This window comes from Pan paniscus, chromosome 5 (genome assembly GCF_029289425.2).
Source record: "Pan paniscus chromosome 5, NHGRI_mPanPan1-v2.0_pri, whole genome shotgun sequence".
NCBI classification, from domain to species: domain Eukaryota; kingdom Metazoa; phylum Chordata; class Mammalia; order Primates; family Hominidae; genus Pan; species Pan paniscus.
This window is the reverse complement of record NC_073254.2, coordinates 109,223,870-109,246,368: the sequence shown is the minus strand read 5'-3', so window position 1 is coordinate 109,246,368 and position 22,499 is coordinate 109,223,870. Positions and strand designations below refer to the sequence as shown.

The window sequence follows — 22,499 nt, the reverse complement described above, 5'->3', positions numbered from 1 at the left end:
CTCTATTTTGAAAGCCAGTCTAAGGCTGGGCACAGTGGCTTATGCCCTAATCCTAGTCTTTTGGGAGGCCAAGGCAGGAGGATCGCTTGAGCTCAGGAGTTTGAGACCCCATCTCTATAAAAAGTTTGAAAATTAGCCGGGCACATGCCTATAGTCCCAGGTACTCAGGAGGCTGAGGCAGGAAGATTGCTTGAGCCTAGAAGATGAGGCTTCAGTGAGCCATGATCACAACACTGACTGTACTCCAGCCGGGGTGACAGTGAGAACCTGTCTCCAAAAATAACAATAAAAATTAAAAACCAGTTTAAACAAAAAAACATGGACATTTGTGACTTTTCTCATATGAGGCACTTATACTTTAGCCAGGATCCAAAAACCTGTTCCATTGCATTTGTGTTATTATATGGAATTACTCTGTATTAAATGTGTAAACTTTTTTTAAAAAAGGAAACTCAATACTATATGTATTTACCTCCTGCCATGTACAATTTGCACTGCAATTTTTTAGCTTCTGAGACTAGTGAAACATTCATTTTTAAACAAAAGAACTTAATTGTTCTTTTAAAATATTTGACACATAGTGGAAAAGCAAGTCAACGTCTATGATACTGATGCGTAAGAAAAAGTATAGTATATCACAATGGATTTGGATGATTGTGCTTCATCTTCGTACATATATCTTCAGGTCATTAAAAAAGCAAGACAATTGCTATCAGATAAACATGTTTATTATAGATTTTTCATACACATTTTATGTACCTATTATTACAAAAAAGCTTATAATCTGATGGTAGTAGACTGCTTACTTGAAAATATTAACTTCATACATAACAAAATACACCATCCTCAACTATGTAATTGGACTGCAAAATGCTTGATATGAAGTATGTAAAAAAATAAGCAGTTTATCATACCTTACAACCTTATAAAGGGTTGCTATCTAGTACAAAGATAACATTTATCTTACAACAAAAATTTGATAGTTTTAAAGGTTAGTATTGTGTAGGATATTTTCCAAAAGACTAAAGAGATAACTCAGGTAAAAAGTTAGAAATGTATCAAACACCATCAGACAGGTTTTTAAAAAACAACATATTACAAAATTAGACAATCATCCTTAAAAAAAAAAACTTCTTGTATCAATTTCTTTTGTTCAAAATGACTGACTTAAGTATTTTTAAATATTTCAGAAACACTTCCTCAAAAATTTTCAAGATGGTAGCTTTCAGATGTTCCCTCAGTCCCAATGTTGCTCAGATAAATAAATCTCGTGAGAACTTACCACCCACCACAAGCTTTCTGGGGCATGCAACAGTGTCTTTTCTTTTCTTTTTTTCTTTTTTTTTACAGGCACAGAAACTCATCAATTTTATTTGGATAACGAAGGGTCTCCAAATTATATTGAAAAATAAATCCAAATTAATATCACTCTTGTAAAAAAGTTGAGCACACTTTTCACAAACAATTTATGTAAAAGAGAAGAAAATACACATAATTTTACATAATATCGAAAACTCTTTTATTCCCTACCATAGACATTTTGTCTTTTGTTTTCTTTCAGTTTTCTACAATTTCCAACTTGTACCTGTGTTTAATACTGCTTTAGTGTGCTAAAGACATTAACTGATTGCTTTTCTAAATCTAAGGATTATATAGTTTTAGTATAAATATATATCATATATTTTCGTAAAATTTTGACAAAACCAAATAAGCAAGCCTTGTTTTAAGTCCACGCTCCTGCCACTGTTTACAAAATTTGATTTAATGATCAAAAAACTATTGGTTGTCACTCTTCTGTTACAACAATCTTCCTTGTGAACTGCCACCCAGTTTTTACATAATAGTAACAAGCAATAGAAAAACCAAAGAAATTACGTTAATCTTAGCTCTTCCTTTTGCAAGTGTCTTTTCTTCTTACACCCAGTGCTTAGAAATAGGCACTCCTCAACCAATGTTCACTGAATTCAACTGCTGAAATTGTAACAGTTAAATTATCAACACAACTCTTAATAAATAAACATTCCTTTGGGAAATTGTGGGAAATCAAAATACTTTTAAGTTTATACAAGTATTCATAAACATAAAATATTCTAGTTTATCCTAATGCCCTAGCTCTTATGAGTGCTATAGAGGCAATTAAAAAGGGAAAATTTCTTGAGTAGTTCACATAATGTGGAGAATTTGTTAAAACCGAAAAGGAGTCCAAAATTTTTAAAAGGCATACTAAATATTAGCTATACTCACTATTACATGGTATATAGCAATTTAGTAATTCACAGTACCACATATTTTACTTTAAAAGCAGGTCCCATATTAAGGCCTGCTTTTAAAATTGCCACTAAAAAGAAAATATTCTCAATTTGTATATTTAAACCATTAATTTAGATAACATCTTTTAAAGTCTACAAATTTAACATAGCCAAGAGTTGGTATTTGAGAAAAAGGTTTCAGTACAGGGTGTGAACAATGAAAAATTATAAAGGCATGTAATAAAAATGTTCCATAAAAACAAAGATACCTCAAGCAGGTCCATCTATACCTCTAGTTTAGTTTAGAAACTAATTCAGTATTTTAAGAATCATATAATTTTAAACTTTGCACTAAGCCTAACCTTTTTAAAAAATGGTCAGGGCCAGGTGCAGTGCCTCAAGCCTGTAATCCCAGTGCTTTAGGAGGCTGAGGTGGGAGGACTGCTTGAGTACAGGAGTTCGAGACTGCAGTGAGCTGTGATTACACCACTGCACTCCAGCCTGGGAGAGCAAGAACCTGCCCATTAAAAAACCAAACAAAAATGGGCAGGTGTGGTGTCTCATACCTGAAATCCCAACACTTTGGGAGGCCAAGACAGGAGGATTGCTTGAGCCCAGGAGTTTGAGGCCAGCCTGGAACCTACAGCGAGCCCCTGTCTCTATTATGTAAAAAAATAAAAATTTTTTTAAAAAAGAGGTTTTCTTATGTGTACCTGAAGCAAAGTAGTAAGTATATCTTTTCTTCTCCACGTTGTACAAGAGATGACTATAAACACAAAATTAAAACTCATCTTAGGATCATGGTCCATCCACGAAGCTACTTTAAACTCTGATGATTCCAAGCAAGGAAGCAATATTTGCTTATTCAAAAAGTACTGAATATTCAGAGTAAGCAATATGCTAGATACTGTAACAATTTAAAAATACCAACACACATGTGTATTAAAAAGACACTGGCAGGCCGGGTGCGGTGGCTCATGCCTGTAATCCCAGCACTTTAGGAGGCCGAGGCAGGTGCATCACCTGAGGTCAGGAGTTCGAGACCAGCCTGGCCAACATGGTGAAATGCCGTCTCTACTAAAAATACAAAAATTAGCTGGGCATGGTGCCACACACCTGTAATCCCAGCTACTTGGTAGGCTGAGGCAGGAGAATCACTTGAACCTGGGAGGCAGAGGTTGCAGTGAGCCGAGATTGTGCCACTACACTTCAGCCTGGGCAACAGAGCGAGGCTCTATCTTAAAAAAAAAAAAAGAAAGACACTGGCTTCAAATATACAATCTGGTAGAGGAATTAATATCGATTAGAGAACAAGTTTACCACCCTATACCACAAAACACTCTCATGGGTGTCAATTCTGAATATAAGGTTTGAAATCTCTTAAGCTTTTAAAAATACACATAACATTTAAGGCTTATAAAAAGGTTTATTAACATATTTTATAAAAATGATGCCATGTATCCTCCAGGTTAAGAAATGGTATCACTACTGTGAAGGTGAGTGGTTGCGGGGTAAAAAAAAAGAAAGAATGGCATCACATACCAGCTCCTGTAATATCATAATCCTATCAAGTACGGATTTGCAAAAATTTTCACTTTAGATATGAGGTAATATGTTTTCTCCACACCCTGTCCTCACTTATCAGGTAAAAAGAATTTTACTCCTTTAAGATTAAAAAATAAGCATGCCTTCATTAAAAGAGATTAAAAGAAAAAAATCATCACGTCTTCTTGATTTATAAGTGGCCCCTAAGTCTTCCTTTTATTCTACTGCATTTACAAACTGTTCTTCTTGAAGTTTCAGTTTAAAGTCCTCTCTGATTCCTTCCAGTAACTCTGGTTTAAAAATAACATCCAGTGCCGTCATTGCCAGAGCTTTGGCCGTCCGCAGAGTGTAGAACTGAGCTTCCTGTGACCCTAAAAGGTAGAGAAAATAAAATACCTCCTTACTTATTTAAGCTGTATTTAATTTCACAGGTTAGCTATCCGTATCTCAATTGGCTCTCCAACTGCCCACCACAGTGCAGTATTTACTGAGGTGATGTTATGTAGTGAAATAGTAGGTTAAACAGAAAGGCAGCTACTACCAGAAGAAGAGTGTGTGTGCCAAAACAGTCATATCCAACAACACTTACCAGCAGCTTCAGTGTACTGTTCAGTATGATTCAAGGCATTAGATCCAATGTGAAAATATGGATGAATTCCAGGAACCACAAAAGTAACATTTCCAAAATCCGTAGATCCTTGGAACACACAAAGTAAGAAAAGTCTATTTAAGTATATGTGGTTAAGTATTCTGGAGTTATAAAGTCACAGTTCCTGTTAGAAGAGACGCAGAGAAGCGAGCTTCTTGGAGAGTTGTCCGTATGCTCATGCTTTCACGGGCTCACCTTCCACTGAGTCTGCCACCCACTCCCCTGTATCAGTCACATCTCTCATGAAGGTCACTGCAAACCTGCCCTCACCTTGTCTCACGGCTTTTACTGGCCCTCTTGGCCAGCACTCCACACTGCCACCTACTCCCTTTCTTCTCTTCTGTGACACAGCACTTGCATGGCTTCCCTTCTGCCTCTCTGATGGCCCCTTCTTCTGTCTCTCTTGGGGATAGAGCCCCCTCTACCTGACAATGAAATATTAGTTACGGGAGACTCCATTCCAGGCCCCTTTCTCTTCTTACTGCATATTCTTTCTCAAGATTTTGTCCGTATGTATTGCTTCAAATCACCACCAACTCAAATCTCTTCCCAGTCTCTGCTAAGTTCCATGCTCATACATCCAGTTGCCAGCCTGGTATCTTCTCTTGGATGTCTTCAAGGTAGATCAAACTTAACATATCTAAAGTCAAACTCATGATCTTTCTCTTCTACCTCCACTCCACCTATCAACAGTACCTGCCAAATATCTCAGAATCCTAACGCTCTTTGCATCACCATCACCAACACCTGTCCCCAGCCTATGCTATCATTATCTCTTGCCTGAACTAGAAGTTTCCTAATTGGTCTAGCAGCATCTAGTCTATTTGCCGTCTTTTTTTTTTTCAATCTTCATTCACCTTTCCAACCTGATCTCATACCATGTTCCCACTACTCTCGATGCCCTAGCCGCTCTAGACACTCACCATGCTCTCCCCGTCACAGGACCCTTGCACATGCTATCCCTGCATCACCTCTGTAACTCTTACTTAACCTTCAAATTCCATCTTAAGCATCATTTCCTCAGCAAAGCCTTACTTACTTCACCTTCCCATAAAGTGAAATTCCTCTAGCATAAGCTCTCACAGAGATGTATTACTCTCATTTACAGTACTTTTTAATTTTCCATGTATTGGATGATTTGGTTCATGCTTATGTCAGAAACTAAATTATGAGGCTGTATGAGGCAAGAAATAGTATTTGAAATGACTGTGCATCTAGCTTCTCACAGGATTGACACACAGGCACTTGTTGAATAAATCACAGTAAAAACAAAGCCTTATGTTCACTCAATGGATATTTACGGAATGTTTATTACACGTCAAACACCATGCAGGCAAAGTGAGACTACACAGTGATTGGTAAGAGAATAAAGGAATATGTGACAAAGAGTAGCTAACATTTATCTGGAATACTACGTTCCAAACACAATCCTAAGTGCTTTGTATGTATTCTCATTAACATTTAGAACAGTTTCCATTTTAAACATGAAGAAACCAAGGCTTATGGGTATTAAATAACATGCCGATAGTCTCACAGCTGCTAGTTATGTGGTAAATGCAGACTGAGGCCAGACTTTGAGGCATAGTAGCCTCTATAGAAGTACTGCTTCAGAAAATATTCACTAAGCACTTAACTGTGCCAGAAACGGCTCCAGACACTGAGGATGCACAGTAATGGGACATCAGTGAACAGGATGGAAAAAGTCTCTCCAGTGTTTAAAGAGTCTAAAGAGTCTGAGTGTAAAAACAAAACAAAACAAAAAAAGATGGACAAAAAAAAACCTGTTGCATATTTTAAGATCTTACTTGTGGAACTAGACCCTAGAGCCCACAAATCATACCAAAATCACAGCCACTTTATCCTACTGTTTTGTCCATTATATAAAACCCAAACCCGGGGTAGAGCAGGCCATGTGTCTTCCCTTGTTCAGCTAGACTGCAGAAACCTGCTAGGGTAAAAGAACAGAACCATGCTGAGCTGAGCTCTCTTGCTGTCCAGAACAAAAGAAAACATGAAACTCTGATGTCCCTGGACAACTCCTCTCAGTGGCAATTCTCTCTCAATCCCTCAGCCCTACCAGCTCAATGCTCACTGTGTGCTACTTCCTAGAGGGAAAGTCTCTGAACTCCCTGACCTCCTTCCTAAACATTACATCTACTTCTCAAGTATCTTCCCTTAAAAACTATTTTCTTTTCCGTATTTCCCTCAAGCTTGTATCCACTCTTTCTATTTTCCTTGAAAGCTAACTCTCTTGAAAAAGAATAGTCTTCATTTGCTACTTCCACTATCTCAGCAGTCAATGCCCTGGGTAGAGAAGTGAGACCCAGCATCTGGTACCACTGGTCTTGTACTATTTTCTTCCAGACAATTCATGAATTTCTAATTACTAGAGTCCAGTGGACACTAGACCATATTCATCTTATTCAGTCTCTACAGCACCTGACATGATTTATGCCTCCTTCTCTTCTGTAAGTTTTCTTCTCCCTTGGCTTCCATGACTTCTCCTCTCTCCTGATTGTCTGGCTTTCTCTCTGACCACTTCGTTGACTGCCAATGTCTGATCTCTGGGAATCTTCTTCCTCTATGTATTTGGGCAACCTCATCGACATCTATGTCTTCTATATACCTTTCATATATGGACAACTCCTAAATCTCCAAACTAGACATCTTTTTGGGTTCTAGATTTAACAGGTACTGAACAGCTCCACTTAGAAATACTATAAGCACCTCAAGTTTAACATACTAATAATTTATAACAACCCCCTCTTACCCTAACCTGCTCTTTCTCTTGAACTCCTTATCTTAATGAATGACACTGACACCCCATTTTCACCACCAAGTCCTTTTGGGCCTACTTCAACAACATCTATTTTTAAAACAGATGATACATCTCTAACTTGCAAATGTATTAGTAATAATATGCTTTTAAAAGGAAAAAAAAACTAACATAACCCCAAATATGCTTATTTCAATTCTAGCTGTCTGTTGCTCCTCAGAAACTGAAAATGCCCCAGATAACTAAGTACTTAGTAACCTGCTTATTGTGATGACTGAGAATGAATTAAAATTCTATATCCCACCTTAGCAACTTACTTAAAAATTAAAACTAACGAAACTTAAACACTAGAAAATATTTAGAATACAGACAAAAATGTAGGTTGACTATTTCTAAAATCAAGTCTGCTCGTTTGACATTCTACACTCACTTAAGAGTCCATTAGTTTCTTTCCCCTAACCATAAAGTTTGTGAAAATATTAAAAACGTCAGTAGTACCTCCTGACCTCCCAAACCATTAAATACAACCAATTTAACCAAAGATGGTATTTCTCTTCCTCAAATAGCTCAATATATAAAAAAACACTTAATTACCTGAAGGGCCATTCAACATTGTATCTTCTGAAATGAATTCTATTCCTAGCTTTCTTCCATTTTCCATATAGGCTTTCCATAGGCTCTTATTGGGAAGAACATTGTAATAATCATGTGCTCCACCTTTAATTTCCACCTAATAAAAAATTGCAAAACAAATTTTGAAATAAAAAACTCAAATTCACTATCTAATTTTCAAACCAGTGATTGTTCTCTAATAGGAAGAGGTTTTAAGAGAAGATACTTTCCCTTCCAGATATAAACACTCTCAAATCTCTTACCTTAAAAAAGAAAAAAGATTTATTTTCTATAACGAGAGTTCCTAGGACTCTCTTTTATGTTATATATACACTAAACCCCACAATGTCACCAAGCTCTATACTAGCTAGCAAGTGTCAACTTCAGTCACCTAGATAGGGTATGAGAAGGGCCCAGAAATTTTTATTTTATTTTTGAGATGGAGTCTCACTCTGTTGCCCAGGCTGGAGTGCAGTGGTGCGATCTCAGCTCACCACAACCTCCGCCTCCCAGGTTCAAGTGATTCTCCTGCCTTAGCCTCCCAAGTAGCTGGGATTACAGGCGCCTGCCACCAAGCCCAGCTAATTGTTTTTGTATTTTAGTAGAGATGGGGTTTTGCCATGTTGGCCAGGCTGGCCTCAAACTCCTGACTTCATGTGATCTGCCCGTCTCGGCCTCCCAAAGTGCTGGGATTACAGGCATGAGCCACTGCACCCAGCCTAATTTTTATTTTAACCAGCACCTCAAAGTAATTCTGACATAGGTGACCCAAAAACCACACTCTGAGGAACACTGCTCTAGGATTCAGTCTCCAAAAAAAAGAAATTAAGCTTTACTAATATTCAATATGCAAACTGACACTGACATCACTGCCTGGTGTGAGAGGTAGAAAAGTACTCTGAGGGAAATGTAGAAGATTTGCAATGAGGAAGGGTTGACAACAGTCCTCATTTATTAATTTCAGTATATAAAGATATGGAAGCAGCTTTTATGTGCCCAGTTAAGTGGATTTACAGATTCAGTTTTGATTAAATAAAAATTGGCAATATTCCCTCAAACCAATATTAGCAAAAGCCAATCATAAAATGGCAGAGATGACATTTCTTTTATTCTTAGCAACATCTACGGTAGAAATTATGACAACCAAATCAGACCTTACAAGTCAGCCAAAATATAAGAAATTACTAAAAGATTATTTAAAATATAGATTTAGGCCAGGCAAGGTGGCTCACACCTGCAATCCCAGAACTTTGGGAGGCCAAAGCACGAGGATCACTTGAGCCCAGGAGTTTGAGACCAGCCTGGGCAACACAGGGAGATCCTATCTCTGCAAAAAACTTTAAAAATAAATAAATTAAATTAAATATAGATTCAAATCCAATAACAACAAACCTTACCATAAGGGAATACTGTATACCTTGAGATATTGCCTAATGATAATAGTTCACATGCATAAGTACTTCACAAATAAATATTTATAATTATAAATGAATAAGGGAATAAATATTTAGTTTTTACTGCCCTCGGCTATGGACATTTCACAGTCTTCATTCACTATAACCATCTTCTCTAGTGGCATATGAGAATACATCTTTGCTCCTACATCTGTCCATATGTTTATCGATTAACTACAACACAACATGAGCTTCTATATTCTTATCTTTGCTGACTATATTCCCTAAGAACTGTCAGTCTCTGTCTTTCCCATGCATATCTGAAAGTATGATCAACCTTCAAAGCTCAGTTCAGGTCTACAGTCTTCCACAAAACCTTCCTCCAAGGTTAACAGCCCCAGGCCACTCTTTCCCACCTCTGATCCTCACGACACATTCCACACTACTCTCAGGACACGTAACATATGCTTTCTGAGAATTACTGCTACTGTGAGATACTGCTACTACGTGAATCAATCATACATCTCTAGACTAATAAGAACAGAAAAAAATAAGGCAATATAAATGAAGGCTGGGCTCTAAACCCTTCAGAAACATTATCTCATTTAATTATCACAAGAATCCTAAGATAAATTGTTATTATCTCCATTTTTCAAGCAAGAAAATGGAGAGCCAAAGACACTAAACATTTCTAAAGGTTACAGAATTAGCTAGGCTGAGAGTTATGGGTCAAGATCTTGTCTCTCCAACTAGACTACAGGCTCCCTCTAGGGCAAGATTCTTATCTTGTATAATTCTAAAACTCACTCCACTTTACACAGTACGTGATTTTAAATACTAACTTTATAGTTCAAATCAACAAAACCAGTCAGTATGGTGGCCCACACCTGTAATTCCAGCACTCTGGGAGGCTGAGGTGGGTGGATCACGAGGTCAGGAGTTCGAGACCACCCTGGCCAACATGATGAAACCTCGTCTCTACTAAAGATACAAAAAAATAGCCGGGTGTGGAGGCAGGCGCCTGTAATCCCAGCTACTCAGGAGGCTGAGGCAGGAGAATTGTTTGAACCTGGGAGGCAGAGGTTGCAGTGAGCTGAGATTGCGCCATTGCACTCCAGCCTGGGTGACAGGGCAAGACTCCGCCTCAAAAAAAAAAAAAAGAAAAAAAAATTAGCCAGGTGTGGTGGCAAGCGCCTGTAGTCCCAGCTACTTGGAAGGCTGAGGCATAAGAATCACTTGAACCCAGGAGGCAGAGGAGGTTGCATTGAGCCAAAATTGCATCACTGCGCTCCAGCCTGGGCAACAGAGCAAGACTTTGTCTCAAAAACAAACAAACAGAAACAAATCAATAAAACCTCTTAACTAACTTCTGTGTCTATTTTATCTTCCATTCCAGCAAGCCATAGTATTTATATCACTACTATACACACCCTAACTTCAAAAATAGCTTTCGCTGGCTGGGCGAGGTGGTTCATGCCTATAATCCCAGCACTTCAGAAGGCCGAGGTGGGTGGATCACTTGAGCTCAGGAGTTTGAGACCAGCCTGGGCAACATGGTGAGACCCTGTCTCCAGAAAAACATACAAAAAATTAGCCACGTGTGGTGGTGCGTGCCTGTAGTCCCAGCTACTCAGCTGGCTGAGGTGGGAGGCAGAGGTGAGAGGATTGCTTCAGCCTGGAAGGCGGAGGTTGTAGTGAGCCAAGATCGTGCCGCTGCAACTCCAGCCTGGGCAACAGAGCAACACCCTGTCCCCCAACCAAAAAAAAAAAAAAAAAAAAAAAGCTTTTGCTGATTTTGCCATAAACTTTCCTTTATAGAAACTACATATAGCAATTCTAAAAGTATAACTGCCGACAAGGAAGAATATAACTTGTAAAAAGGCAGGGATTCTAGCATAGAAGTATCAGAATTATTCTAATTACTATATAAGTAAGATGACCTGTCATCTTCCCTATTGCAAGCACTGAGGAATGAAACGTGTAAAAATTAAAGACTTTCACATTAACTATTCAGCCAATTCATTTTGCATATTCAACATGTCACCAAATAAGAGAGTCAAGTTAGATTTCAATCTAACAGCGCTAGCCCACATATATACCTCTGATTGTAACTTAGATTAACTTTTAAAAGTTCTTACTGTGCACCCTGAAGCCAAAGCTGCAGCTCTGAAGCAATCTTCTGCCTTTTTGGTCAAAACTTGAAGTTCTTTCATCGAGGGTGCACGGAAGTAATAGATTAATTCAGAATAAGAGGGAATGATATTGGGTTTTACACCACCATTTTTTATTATACCTATAAAAAGAACCAAATTACTAGAATTAAGCTTGGTGACCATTTCTTTAAGCTTAAATACACCCATTAAGTTTTTCAGCCAATATGTTCATAAATAAAAATAATTTAAACTCACTAGCTCCACCAATACACCAATCAAAGATTTTGTTATGTTGTACAACTGAAATTTCTTTACATAGGGTGATATTTTTTGGCTGATAAGAAAAAATAATTATCCATATGCACTTCATTCAAAAGAATTTATATAATGTTAAGAAATTATGATCCAGACTATAATGAAACTTAGAAATTATATAACCACAAAAAAAATTAGTAACATCTTAAGCTTTCTGGAAAAGATTTTACCATACCTCAACAATGGTATGAGGTTCTATAATTACCCTCATACCTCAGGAATCCCATGAGCATTTTAAATGGCACTTAGCTCTAGGAAAAATAATTTTCATGCCAAGAAAAAAACCAATGCAGGTCAAAGATCACTAAGTATTATCAACTGTCAAAACAAATGTATTTATTTGGAATTATAAAGAATTAAGATTTATTCATTCGAAGTAATAACTAAAATAGATACAAAAAATCCAATGTCATATGACCTACTTTAAAAAAATATTTCTACACATTGCTGTTTGTTCCTTTCAAAGAAACTAAAGCAGGAAAACTGGTAAAAGTACAATTACAAATTGACCTCAGGCTATAGCAAAATCAGGTAAAGAATAGATATTAAAATATAACAATTTCCTAAATCATAAGGAAATAAATTAAAAAACAAATGTGTGCCTTCAAGACAGTACTTTGACTGTATTTATATTATGGTGATATATATATATATAATTTTAAAAGACACTATTCAGGACCAGGCTTGGTGGCTCACACCTGTAATCCCAGCACTTTGGGAGGCTGAGGTGGGCAGATCACTTGAGGCCAGGAGTTTGAGACCAGCCTGGCCAACATAGCAAGACCTCGTCTCTGCAATAAATACAAATATTAGCTGGGTTTGGTGGTGTTTGCCTGCCTGTAATCCCAGCTATTTGGGAGGCTGAAGCAGGAGCATCACTTGAACCCAGGAAGCAGAAGTTGCAGTGAGCCGAGACTGCACCACTGCACTCCAGCCTGGGCAATAGAGCAAGACTGTCTCAAAAACAAAAAATCACACAAAAAGATATTACTCAGGACTAACAGCACTTAAATAAAACTAGCAGTTATTATACCTTTTTTTAATTGACAAAATTTGGTTATCATTAAGAAATAATGAGGACAACTGGAAAATCAAGATCCAATTTTCAAACACCCACCGAAAGAACACAGCTCCTTACATAAAACCTTTGATACTCAAAGATGACATTCCATTTATGTACAATAATCAAAACTGTCTTTCTAACCCTATATAGACAAACATCTTAGTATCCTGTCACATGAATTTCTGAAAATATGCTTAAAAATCAGAATATTCATATGAAGTACAAAAATATTTCCAAATTTTTAAAAATTGAATATTAAATAATTATACTGCACTGAACTATAGCAAGCACCATCTATTATAGAAAGTATTTGACATTCATACCATGAACTCTCCAGGTTGGTTTCATTTGCTGTCTGAACACAGACAGATTGTTATAGGCCAGCACAGCAGCATCTAATGCATTTAATCCTTCCCAGGGATAAGAAGCAGAATGAGATGCTTTTCCATAGTATTTCACAGTCACACTAGGAAATAAAAAATCATTTGAAATTACTTTTGTTATTATTGCTAAAGTAAGAAAATCCAGGTAGTCAGAATTACCCAACTACTATTCAAAATTAATTCACATTGCTGGACTTTTGATTTGCAAATTATTTGTAGTAATAACACTGCAATTTATTTATGTTAGTTATAGTTTATTATTAGGTAACATAGTGCTTGACACAAAGAAAGCATTCCCAAAAAAGAGAGAAAAAGAGAAAAGATTAAATGTATACACAATCTAATGCAAACATGCAATATGGTATCAGGTGCTGAAATTACAAAAAAAAAAATGGATCTTGTATGTTTTTACACAGCATTGTGATGATTCTATTATCAAAAGTCTGTAAAAAATCAGAAATTCTGTCTTAAGAGGTGGAAGGTCAGGAAAGACAGAAAGGAGTTACTATTTGAAGTGGGTTAAGACAACCTCTGAAAATCAGATTATATTCAATGTTATCACAAGATACCCTAGTATTAAAGCAGTTGTTCCTGACCAATATCCAATATTTTATTATGTTCCAAAATGCCTACATCACTAATATTTTACATTTTAATAAACTGTTAAGTTCTCACACCAGTCTAACTGCTCTAATACAATTAAAAAAAAAAAGATTAGAGAAAGGATTGCGTGTTGAATAGTTACTTATAAAGCTCTGTGATTGACGTGCTTTGATAACACTTTTTAAGCCTGATTAATAATACCCACATTTAGGTGATTAGAAAACCAATCTGGACTTATTTTAATGGGTTAGATTCAGGAGTCCTTAGAATGCTTACGATATTTCTTCTCAACTGATTCCAAACATTCTATTAGCAGGACAAAAATCAAGTAAAAACATCAAACACGTATTAGATTTCAGGATACTGTATTGTTATTTCCTTGATATATATCTTATCACCATGACCTTGAAATGAATTTTTTTTTTTTTTTGGTACTCATCTCGCTCTGTCACCCTGGCTGGAGTGCAGTGGCGTGATCACAGCTCACTGCAGTCACCACCTCCCAAGTTCAAGCAATCCTCCTCTGCCTCAGCTTCCCACAGATGAATAGCTGAGACCACAGGAGTGCTCCATGCCCAGTTAATTTTTAATTTTTTTTGTAGAGACAGGGTCTCACCATGTTGCCCAGGCTGGTCATGAACTCCTGGGCTCAAGAGACTCTCCTGCCTTGACGTCCCTAAGTGCTGTGATTACAGGTGTGAGCCACCTGGCCTGGCAAAACTGGAATTTCATCACAACTGGTGATAAATATTATAAAAACGAGAAGGATTATATGGAATTATTTTCAAGACATACTATTTAATTTTAAAAAGCCAGAACAATATATTGAGTGGAATACTTGAGGAAAACCTTCTTTCACAATTTAATTTATACAGGATTCTATTTATGTCCCATAAGTACACCAAAAACACTCTGAAAAGGATACATACCTCTAGAAAAAGGACTGGATTTGGGAAAGGTGGTCAGCAGGATTGCTTTATCTTATTCATTAGAAATTTGTGGTTGGGCCTGGCGGCTCATGCCTGTAATTCCAGCCCTTTGGGAGGCCAAGGCGGGTGGATCACTTGAGGTCAGGAGTTCAAGACCAGCCTGGCCAACATGGTGACCCTGTCTCTACTAAAAATACAAAAATTAGCTGGGTGTGGTGGTGCTCGCCTGTAATCCCAGGTCCATGGGAGGCTGAGGCAGGAGAATCCCTTGAACCCAGAGGCGGAGGCTGCAGTGAGCTGAGATTGCGCCACTGTACTCTAGCCTGGGTGACAAAGCGAGACTCTCTCGGAAAAAAAAAAAAAAGAATTTTTAAGAAAAGTGGATTAGTAATTTTAAAAAAAATGAATTCTTGATCTTGTTCTCTTTTTTTTTTTCTTTTTTTTTTTGAGATGGAGTTTCACTTGTCTGGTGGCCAGGCTGGAGTGCAATGGCACGATCTTGGCTCACTGCAACCTCCGCCTCCCAGGTTCATGCAATTCTCCTGGCTCAGCCTCCCAAGTAGCTGGGATTACAGGTGCCCACCACCATGCCTGGCTAATTTTTGTATTTTTAGTAGAGATGGGGTTTTGCCAAGTTGGCCAGGCTGGTCTCGAACTCCTAACCTCAGGTGATCCACCTGCCTTGGCCTCCCAAAGTGCTGGGATTACAGGTGTGAGCCACTGCGCCTGACCTCTCTTTTCTATCTTAAAAGATGACCAATGAAGGCCAGGTGTGATGGCTCATGCCTGTAACTCCAGCACTTTGGGAGGCTGACGTGGGTGAATCACTTGAGGTTAGGAGTTCAAGACCAGCCTGACCAATACGGTGAAACCCTGTCTCTACTAAAAATATGAAAATTAGCTGGGCGTGGTGGCGCACGCCTGTAATCCCAGCAACTCAGGAGGCTGAGGAAGGAGAATCACTTGAACCTGGGATGCGGAGGTTGCAGTGAGCCAAGATCGTGCCACTGCACTCCATTCTGAGCAATTGAGTGAGACTCAGCCTCAAAAAAAAAAAAAAAAAAAAAAAAAAAAGAGATGATCAGTGAGAAAGCTAAGAAGGCAGATACTAGGAGAAGGTCTGGGGTCAAGTGCGCTGACTTCAGAACCAAGACCACGAAGCCTAACCTTAAGTCCCAGAAGGGTAATGAGCTGCAGAGCCTGCCTGCATATGCAGGCCCCTTCTAGTCAGAGGCAAGGGCAGAGATTTCTAATCCCCAGTGTTTTCTAGAGATGGACTAGTTTACCACCACCCTTGAAACCAAAGTTCAAAGATTCCTCCTACTGCCACAGTACCAATTTCCAGTGATAAGAAGGAAGATACCCTAATAGTTAAAATGATCACCCTTTGAAAACAGGGCCTGGTAAGGTGCTAAGAGGTGGGATACCCGGGTACAATCTAGAAGCACTGCTGTGATGGTTCTGCTATCACTCCCTCAGTACCGAGCTACTTCTGAGGAAAACACATGGTTTTGCTGAAGCAGCTGAGCACTGGCTCCTTGTGCCTGGACCATTAACTACTATAGTTACTACTATGGTTGAAATTTCTGGTATAAAAAATCCAAACCACTTCAATGATGTGTGCTCCTAGGTACTAAAAAGTGAGTTCTTCAACATAAAGAAAGACAAATAAAAGGTTTCAGCACCAGACAAATTGGAAAAGCACAGAATGAGAAGTTCCACAAAAACCATAGCTACTCATGTTCCATATTCTCTCTCAGGACATAATTTATCCTCTTTGCAAAGAACTCAAATTAAAGTAAATAAAATGGATAAGTGTGGTTTCTTCCCATATCTAATAGAACGATCTCTCGCAAATCTATTCAGTTGCAAAGACAATTTCATATGAAAGGACAGATGTTTTCCAGACACCAGATTATTGACAGTTCAAAAGAGAACTTAATTGTCAACATGTTTGTTATTCCTATGGTTTCTAAGTGCTACTATTTTAATACTCCAATTATGAACACCATAATGAATCTCAATTAGAAGAGGCTTGCCAAATGTCACTCCATAGATCAAGACATCTTGTTATTGTCTTTCAATTTACTTCTTAAATATACAAATGTGGAGTTTTCGTCTCGGGTTTAGACATAAAAGTATTCTATAGCCTGTGTTCCCCTAAGAAGTTTATCTTCAACTTGATTACTCACTCATGTTCAGCCATATCTGGTAGATAAGCAGCATTCTCTTGTGATGGATGGGCCATAAAAACAACATCAAGATTTGTAAAAGCCCCTGCTTCAATTAAATCAATTTTGCCACCACCATCTTCTTCTGCAGGGGTTCCCAGGACAACTACCTAGAAGGAAATACTCATGTCAGGGAAAAACAACAAAATCCTCATAGGAATATATCAAACAGGTTCACCTGCATATGTATTCACAATCTACATTAAAGTCCTTAACCTATTAAGACAGGTTTTGTTCTATGACGCTTACGCAATGGGCATCAACAAATGGTGCTAAATTAATCACAAAATGTACATTGTTATACCAACTTGGTGCAAAATATGTACTAAAGACACTATAAAAAGCTTTTCCCAATTTTACAAGTCAACTAATGGCAAAGATAAAAAAAAATACTACAAGTTTAGTTCCTCAAAATTTGTTAGGATTTGTTTCAAAAAGGTTCCTCTCGACTAAGCCTTTCAGTGTATGTATATAATTATTCTTAAGTACTTTACGAGTCAGGAACTTTCTGTTAACTTACTACTTATCCTCACAACAACCCTGTGAGGTAGGTGGGTGATCTCTATCATCATTTTACAGGGGGTGTTTTTGAGGAATTGAGTGAAGTGTCTTGCCCCAGGTCACAGAGCAAGTCTTCAGGCAGAATTAGGATTAGATGTCCTGATCTTCTGGCCTAAACTCTGATTCCTTACTGGGCTACCTACTTTAAAAGTCTGAACTCATTAATCCTTTATGAAGAACATTAAACAAGTCTTAATGCCACAGTTAGAAACAGCCAACTATTACACAAACTTACTAATTCGATTCCACCAGTTCAACCAGGCAGATTTATTGGTCACCAAACACCTAATTAAACAAAAGAGAACTTTACAGAATAAACATTTTACTTTGATATTTAAGCTTAACTGCTTCAAACAATTTTAAAAATCAAAATAAACAACTAATATATTTTCAAGATCATGTATAAGAACACAATGAAACAAGCTGGAAAAGTCTTGGCTTGCAAAGGAAATCAACTTAAATTCCATTTTCAGATAATTAATAACTTAACCTTGCTAAAATTGAGAACAACCATTTGAAGTTAGAAGAGTGGACCCGGAGCGGTGACTCATGCCTGTAATCCTAGCACTGTGGGAGGCCGAGGTGGGCAAATCACCCGAGGTCCGGAGTTCGATACCAGCCAGGCCAACATGGCGAAATCCTGTCTCTACTAAAAAATGCAAAAATTAGCTGGGCGTGGTGGCACGCACCTGTAATCCCAGCTCAGGAGGCTGAAGCACGAGGATCGCCTGAACCCGGGAGGCGGAGGTTGTAGTGAGCCGAGATAGGACCACTGCACTCGGCCTGGGCGACAGAATGAGACTGTCTCAAAAAAAAAAAAAAAAAAAGAGTGTACATTTCTCAAAGTTTAGCTTTTTTTGGCGGTTCTACAGTGCTCAAACTCTGACATGAAGCCGCCGCTCTTTTTTTTTTTAAGAGGAGGCCTCGCTCTGTTGCCCAGGATGGAGTGCAGTGGCGCGATGTCGGCTCACTGCAACCTCTGCCTCCTGGGTTCAAGCGATTCTCCTGCCTCAGCCTCCCGAGTAGCTGGGATTACAGGCGTGAGCCACCACGCCCAGCTAATTTTTTTTTTTTTAATATATTTTAGTAGAGACAGGGGTTTCACCATGTTGGCCAGGCGGGTCTCGAACTCCAGACCTCAACTGATCCGCCCACCGCTCTTCATTCTTGACCCTTAACTCATTAAATACGATATGTCTCTCGCTGACTACTCAGAACCTTTCAAAAACGTGGTTGAAGTGAAATCTCTCCAGTGTTTGTGACATGGCAAAGTATGCTTCCCCCAACCCAAACAAAAACCTAACAAATGCAAAAACGAGCCTCCAGAGACAGAAAAAAGAAGGCAGCTAAAGTGAAAAGGCCACAAAAGATGTAGTGTTAGGATAAAAGAGGAAGGTTACTGACACTGGGGGAAATGAACTAAAGAGTATGAAAATAAAACATTTGTTTTCCCCTTAACTGAATGACGATTGAATCTTAGCTCATAGTGTAGAATATACCATCTGGAAAAGCAGAGTAACACAGGATTAAACTTGCCCTACGACAAACATAAACGACATTTCCCTGTTTAAAGAGTCGAGGTATTTCTTAAAATCATAAAACAAAAAAATTAAGACTTAAGGATGAACTCATCTATGTATAATGCTCATTCACTTCCCCTTTATTTGTATACTTCTAGGGGTCTGGTGGTTCTAGCGACTGAAAATTCCTATCCAAATACCAATGACTTGAATCACATTTTCTAGGACTGCCACAAACAAAAGATTTATTTGGAGACGAATAAAAAGGGGCCGTAGGATTACCTACAAAAAGTTATTTCCTCCTGAGATTGATGGCACAACCTTGTCAGCAAATTGCTGTTGCCTCTCTCAGTTACCAAAAATAACCCGTAACAAACACCAGGCTTGGGTGTAAGTTCTTTCCTAAGGGAACAACTCAGCAGAGCTGTTTATAACTAGAGAGGAGGAAACAATAATCTGCAAGATGTCGCCAGGTCGGCAACGCGAACTGACTTTGACTGGGGGTTCAGCTCTGCTCCTGCGCCGAGGCGAGGCCCGCAGGTTTAGCGCGGTCCCGCATACACCTGCCACGGGCGGGAGGGCACCGAGGCGCGCGGGACGCACGAGAGTCCCGCCCTTCCCGGGTCGCCCCCGACCCGGGCAGTCGGATAGGGTCCCGCACCCGGGCCCCACCTCACCTTCACGGGCGGAGGCGGCCTGGGGAGGCCCTCTAAGGCCCCCCTCACGCCCAGCGCGGCCGCCGCCCCGACCTCAGCGATGAGGTTGTGGCCGCAGGCGTGGCCGATGCCGGGCAGCGCGTCGTACTCGCAGAGGAAGCCGAGGTGCAGCGGGCGTGGCGTGGCGCTCGGTGCCCGGGCCTCCGGCGGCTCCCACTCGGCGCGGAAGGCCGTGGGCAGCTGGTAGTGCGGCTGCACTGCCCAGGAGGCCGCGGGCGGCTCCCGCTCGAAGAAGTGCGTCAGCACGCGATGGGCATGGTGCTCCTCGTAGGCCAGCTCGGGCTGGCTCCAGATCGCGCGGCTCAGGGCCCCCAGCCGCTCGGCCGCCTCGTCGATGCACTCTGCCGAGCGCAGCTTCAGTAGCTCCAGCTCGGAGCGGCCATTGCACGCGCCCCCTTCCACGGGCCGCTCCCCTCCGGGCCTCATGCTGCCCAAGCCCGCTGCCCTCTGCGCCCTCTCGCTCCCTGGCCCGGCCGCAGGTAGCGACCGCCCGCGCACGCGCCCAGAGGCCTCCAGGACCCCGGCGGAGCGCGCACGCGGCCACACAGCTCCCAGGGCACCACCCCCAGTCCCGGGGCCGCCCCCGGCGCCGCGCGGGAAACGCTGGCGGCCGCTCGTACCCTACCAGGCGCTCTGCCCCGCCGTGGGGTTTTGGGGGTGCTGTGGAGAAGGCAGGGCTCGGGACTCTTCCACCTCCTTGGCTGCTCTGGCCTTTGAGTTATGCTCTAAGATTATCGATTACTTTTCCGTTGTTGCTTATTTCCCACAGCAGCAGAATGAGAACGGTTATTAGTTAATAGCCATCAGAGACAGACCAAGTGGAACACAGTCCTCGGAAAAACGCCACTCTGTAGCATTAGTAATTAAAACCTCACAAGGTTTGTATTTCCTGAAGGAGGCCGTCAGTGTCAATGCTGTACTAACGACGGTACTGTACGTTAAGTTTCGGTACTGCCCCCACTTTCTTCTGACGTTGTATTACTAAAAGCTGCAGCTACTCTCTACAGTTTTCTCATTGGTTACTAATGTCTGGAACAGCAGCTAGATTATGCAGTAAGCTCTTGGTATGTATTAGCTATTATATAATAATTTATTTGAATAGAGTAGAACTAAAAATTTGAAATGAGTTAAAACCAAAGAGTTAAAAGATTTATGGTAGTAAATATTCATACTGTTTTGTTGATTTGGACAGTTGTCTTGAACAGCTTTGAAAGGGAACATATGACAGGTTTCGTTTATAATTTTAATTGATGCTGAACTCCACTAACATGATATGTGCAGCTGGTGTTACATTATAACTGAGTTTTTTAATTACCCAGTGAAGAAATTCAAGATGTCATGCTCTTGTTTTTCTCCAGAGTGAAGCACAAAGTCTGAAAAACTGTTGTTGACGGTATGCCTATTAATAACACTGTAGATGTTTATATTCTGAGGTTTTCCACATATTAAAAGCTTCTATCAGCTCTTCATACCCTATCATCTTTCCTTAATTTGTCTCAACTATGTTAAATGGGACACAATATATTAATGTGATAAACCAAATGAATATTTTGAAAATAAGTCTAAGGGAAGCTAACATGCACGAAGACTATCAACTACTGTTTTTACTACTCTATATGCTAATAATACCAGAGTAAATGTCACATTCCATTCGCGTCTGAAAACTTTCTTTCTCAGTTAACACTCCAACAAAAACTCAGCTCTAAAAACAACAAATGTGTTATTAAATTCCTGGGCCCCCTTGGCGATACTTAATAAATCTTTCTCTGGTATTCTGCTGAAGAAAATTACCCTGTATCCACGAGATTCAATATTATCCTGCTCAGTTAGTTGGCTAAAAAAAGGGGAGAAGGGAGAGAAGGACTGTGTGGTAGATAGAGCTCCCTCTCCCCTCTCCCCTCTCCCCTCCCCTCTCCCCTCTCCCCTCCCCCCTCTCCCCTCTCCCCTCTCCCCTCTCCCCTCTTTCCACGGTCTCCCTCTGATGCCGAGCCGAAGCTGGACGGTACTGCTGCCATCTCAGCTCACTGCAACCTCCCTGCCCGATTCTCCTGCCTCAGCCTGCCGAGTGCCTGCGATTGCAGGCGTGCGCCGCCACGCCTGACTGGTTTTCGTATTTTTTTGGTGGAGACGGGGTTTCGATGTGTCGGCTGGGCTGGTCTCCAGCTCCTAACCGCGAGTGATCCGCCAGCCTCGGCCTCCCGAGGTGCCGGGATTGCAGACGGAGTCTCGTTAACTCAGTGCTCAATGGCGCCCAGGCTGGAGTGCAGTGGCGTGATCTCGGCTCGCTACAACCACCTCCCAGCCGCCTGCCTTGGCCTCCCTAAGTGCCGAGATTGCAGCCTCTGCCTGGCAGCCACCCCGTCTGGGAAGTGAGGAGCGTCTCCGCCTGACTGCCCATCGTCTGGGATGTGAGGAGGCCCTCTGCCTGGCTGCCCAGTCTGGAAAGTGAGGAGCGTCTCTGCCCGGCCGCCATCCCATCTAGGAAGTGAGGAGCGCCTCTTCCCGGCCGCCATCACATCTGGGAAGTGAGGAGCGTCTCTGCCCGGCCGCCCATCGTCTGAGATGTGGGGAGCACCTCTGCCCTGCCGCCCCGTCCGGGATGTGAGGAGTGTCTCTCCCCGGCCGCCCTGTCTGAGAAGTGAGGAGACCCTCTGCCTGGCAACCGCCCCGTCTGAGAAGTGAGGAGCCCCTCCGCCCGGCAGCCACCCCGTCTGAGAAGTGAGGAGCGTCCTCCCTCCTCGTCTGGGAGGGAGGTGGGGGGGTCAGCCCCCCACCCGGCCAGCCGCCCCGTCCGGGAGGT

At 40.8% G+C, this 22,499-nt stretch overlaps 1 protein-coding gene across 1 annotated transcript; it reads right to left on the bottom strand.

The window, feature by feature from the left end:
* Positions 1–710: 710 nt before the first annotated feature.
* PM20D2 (peptidase M20 domain containing 2) lies at positions 711–21,558 on the bottom strand. Its single transcript, XM_003822867.5, has 7 exons — positions 19,661–21,558; positions 16,864–17,012; positions 13,080–13,222; positions 11,364–11,518; positions 7,814–7,949; positions 4,384–4,491; positions 711–4,165 (listed from the first exon to the last, which is right to left on the bottom strand). The coding sequence occupies exons 1-7, from the start codon at positions 20,123–20,125 to the stop codon at positions 4,011–4,013; spliced, it is 1,311 nt and encodes a 436-aa protein (XP_003822915.2). The 5' UTR covers positions 20,126–21,558; the 3' UTR covers positions 711–4,010.
* Positions 21,559–22,499: the final 941 nt, after the last annotated feature.

Coding starts and splice junctions, on each gene's coding strand:
- PM20D2 (XM_003822867.5), bottom strand. CDS start 20,125: ATGAGGCCCGGAGGGGAGCGGCCCGTGGAAGGGGGCGCGTGCAATGGC. Junction 17,013..19,660: donor GGCCGCCTCCGCCCGTGAAG/GTGAGGTGGGGC, acceptor ATTTCCTTCTAG/GTAGTTGTCCTGGGAACCCC. Junction 11,519..13,079: donor ACCAACCTGGAGAGTTCATG/GTATGAATGTCA, acceptor TTCTTTTTATAG/GTATAATAAAAAATGGTGGT.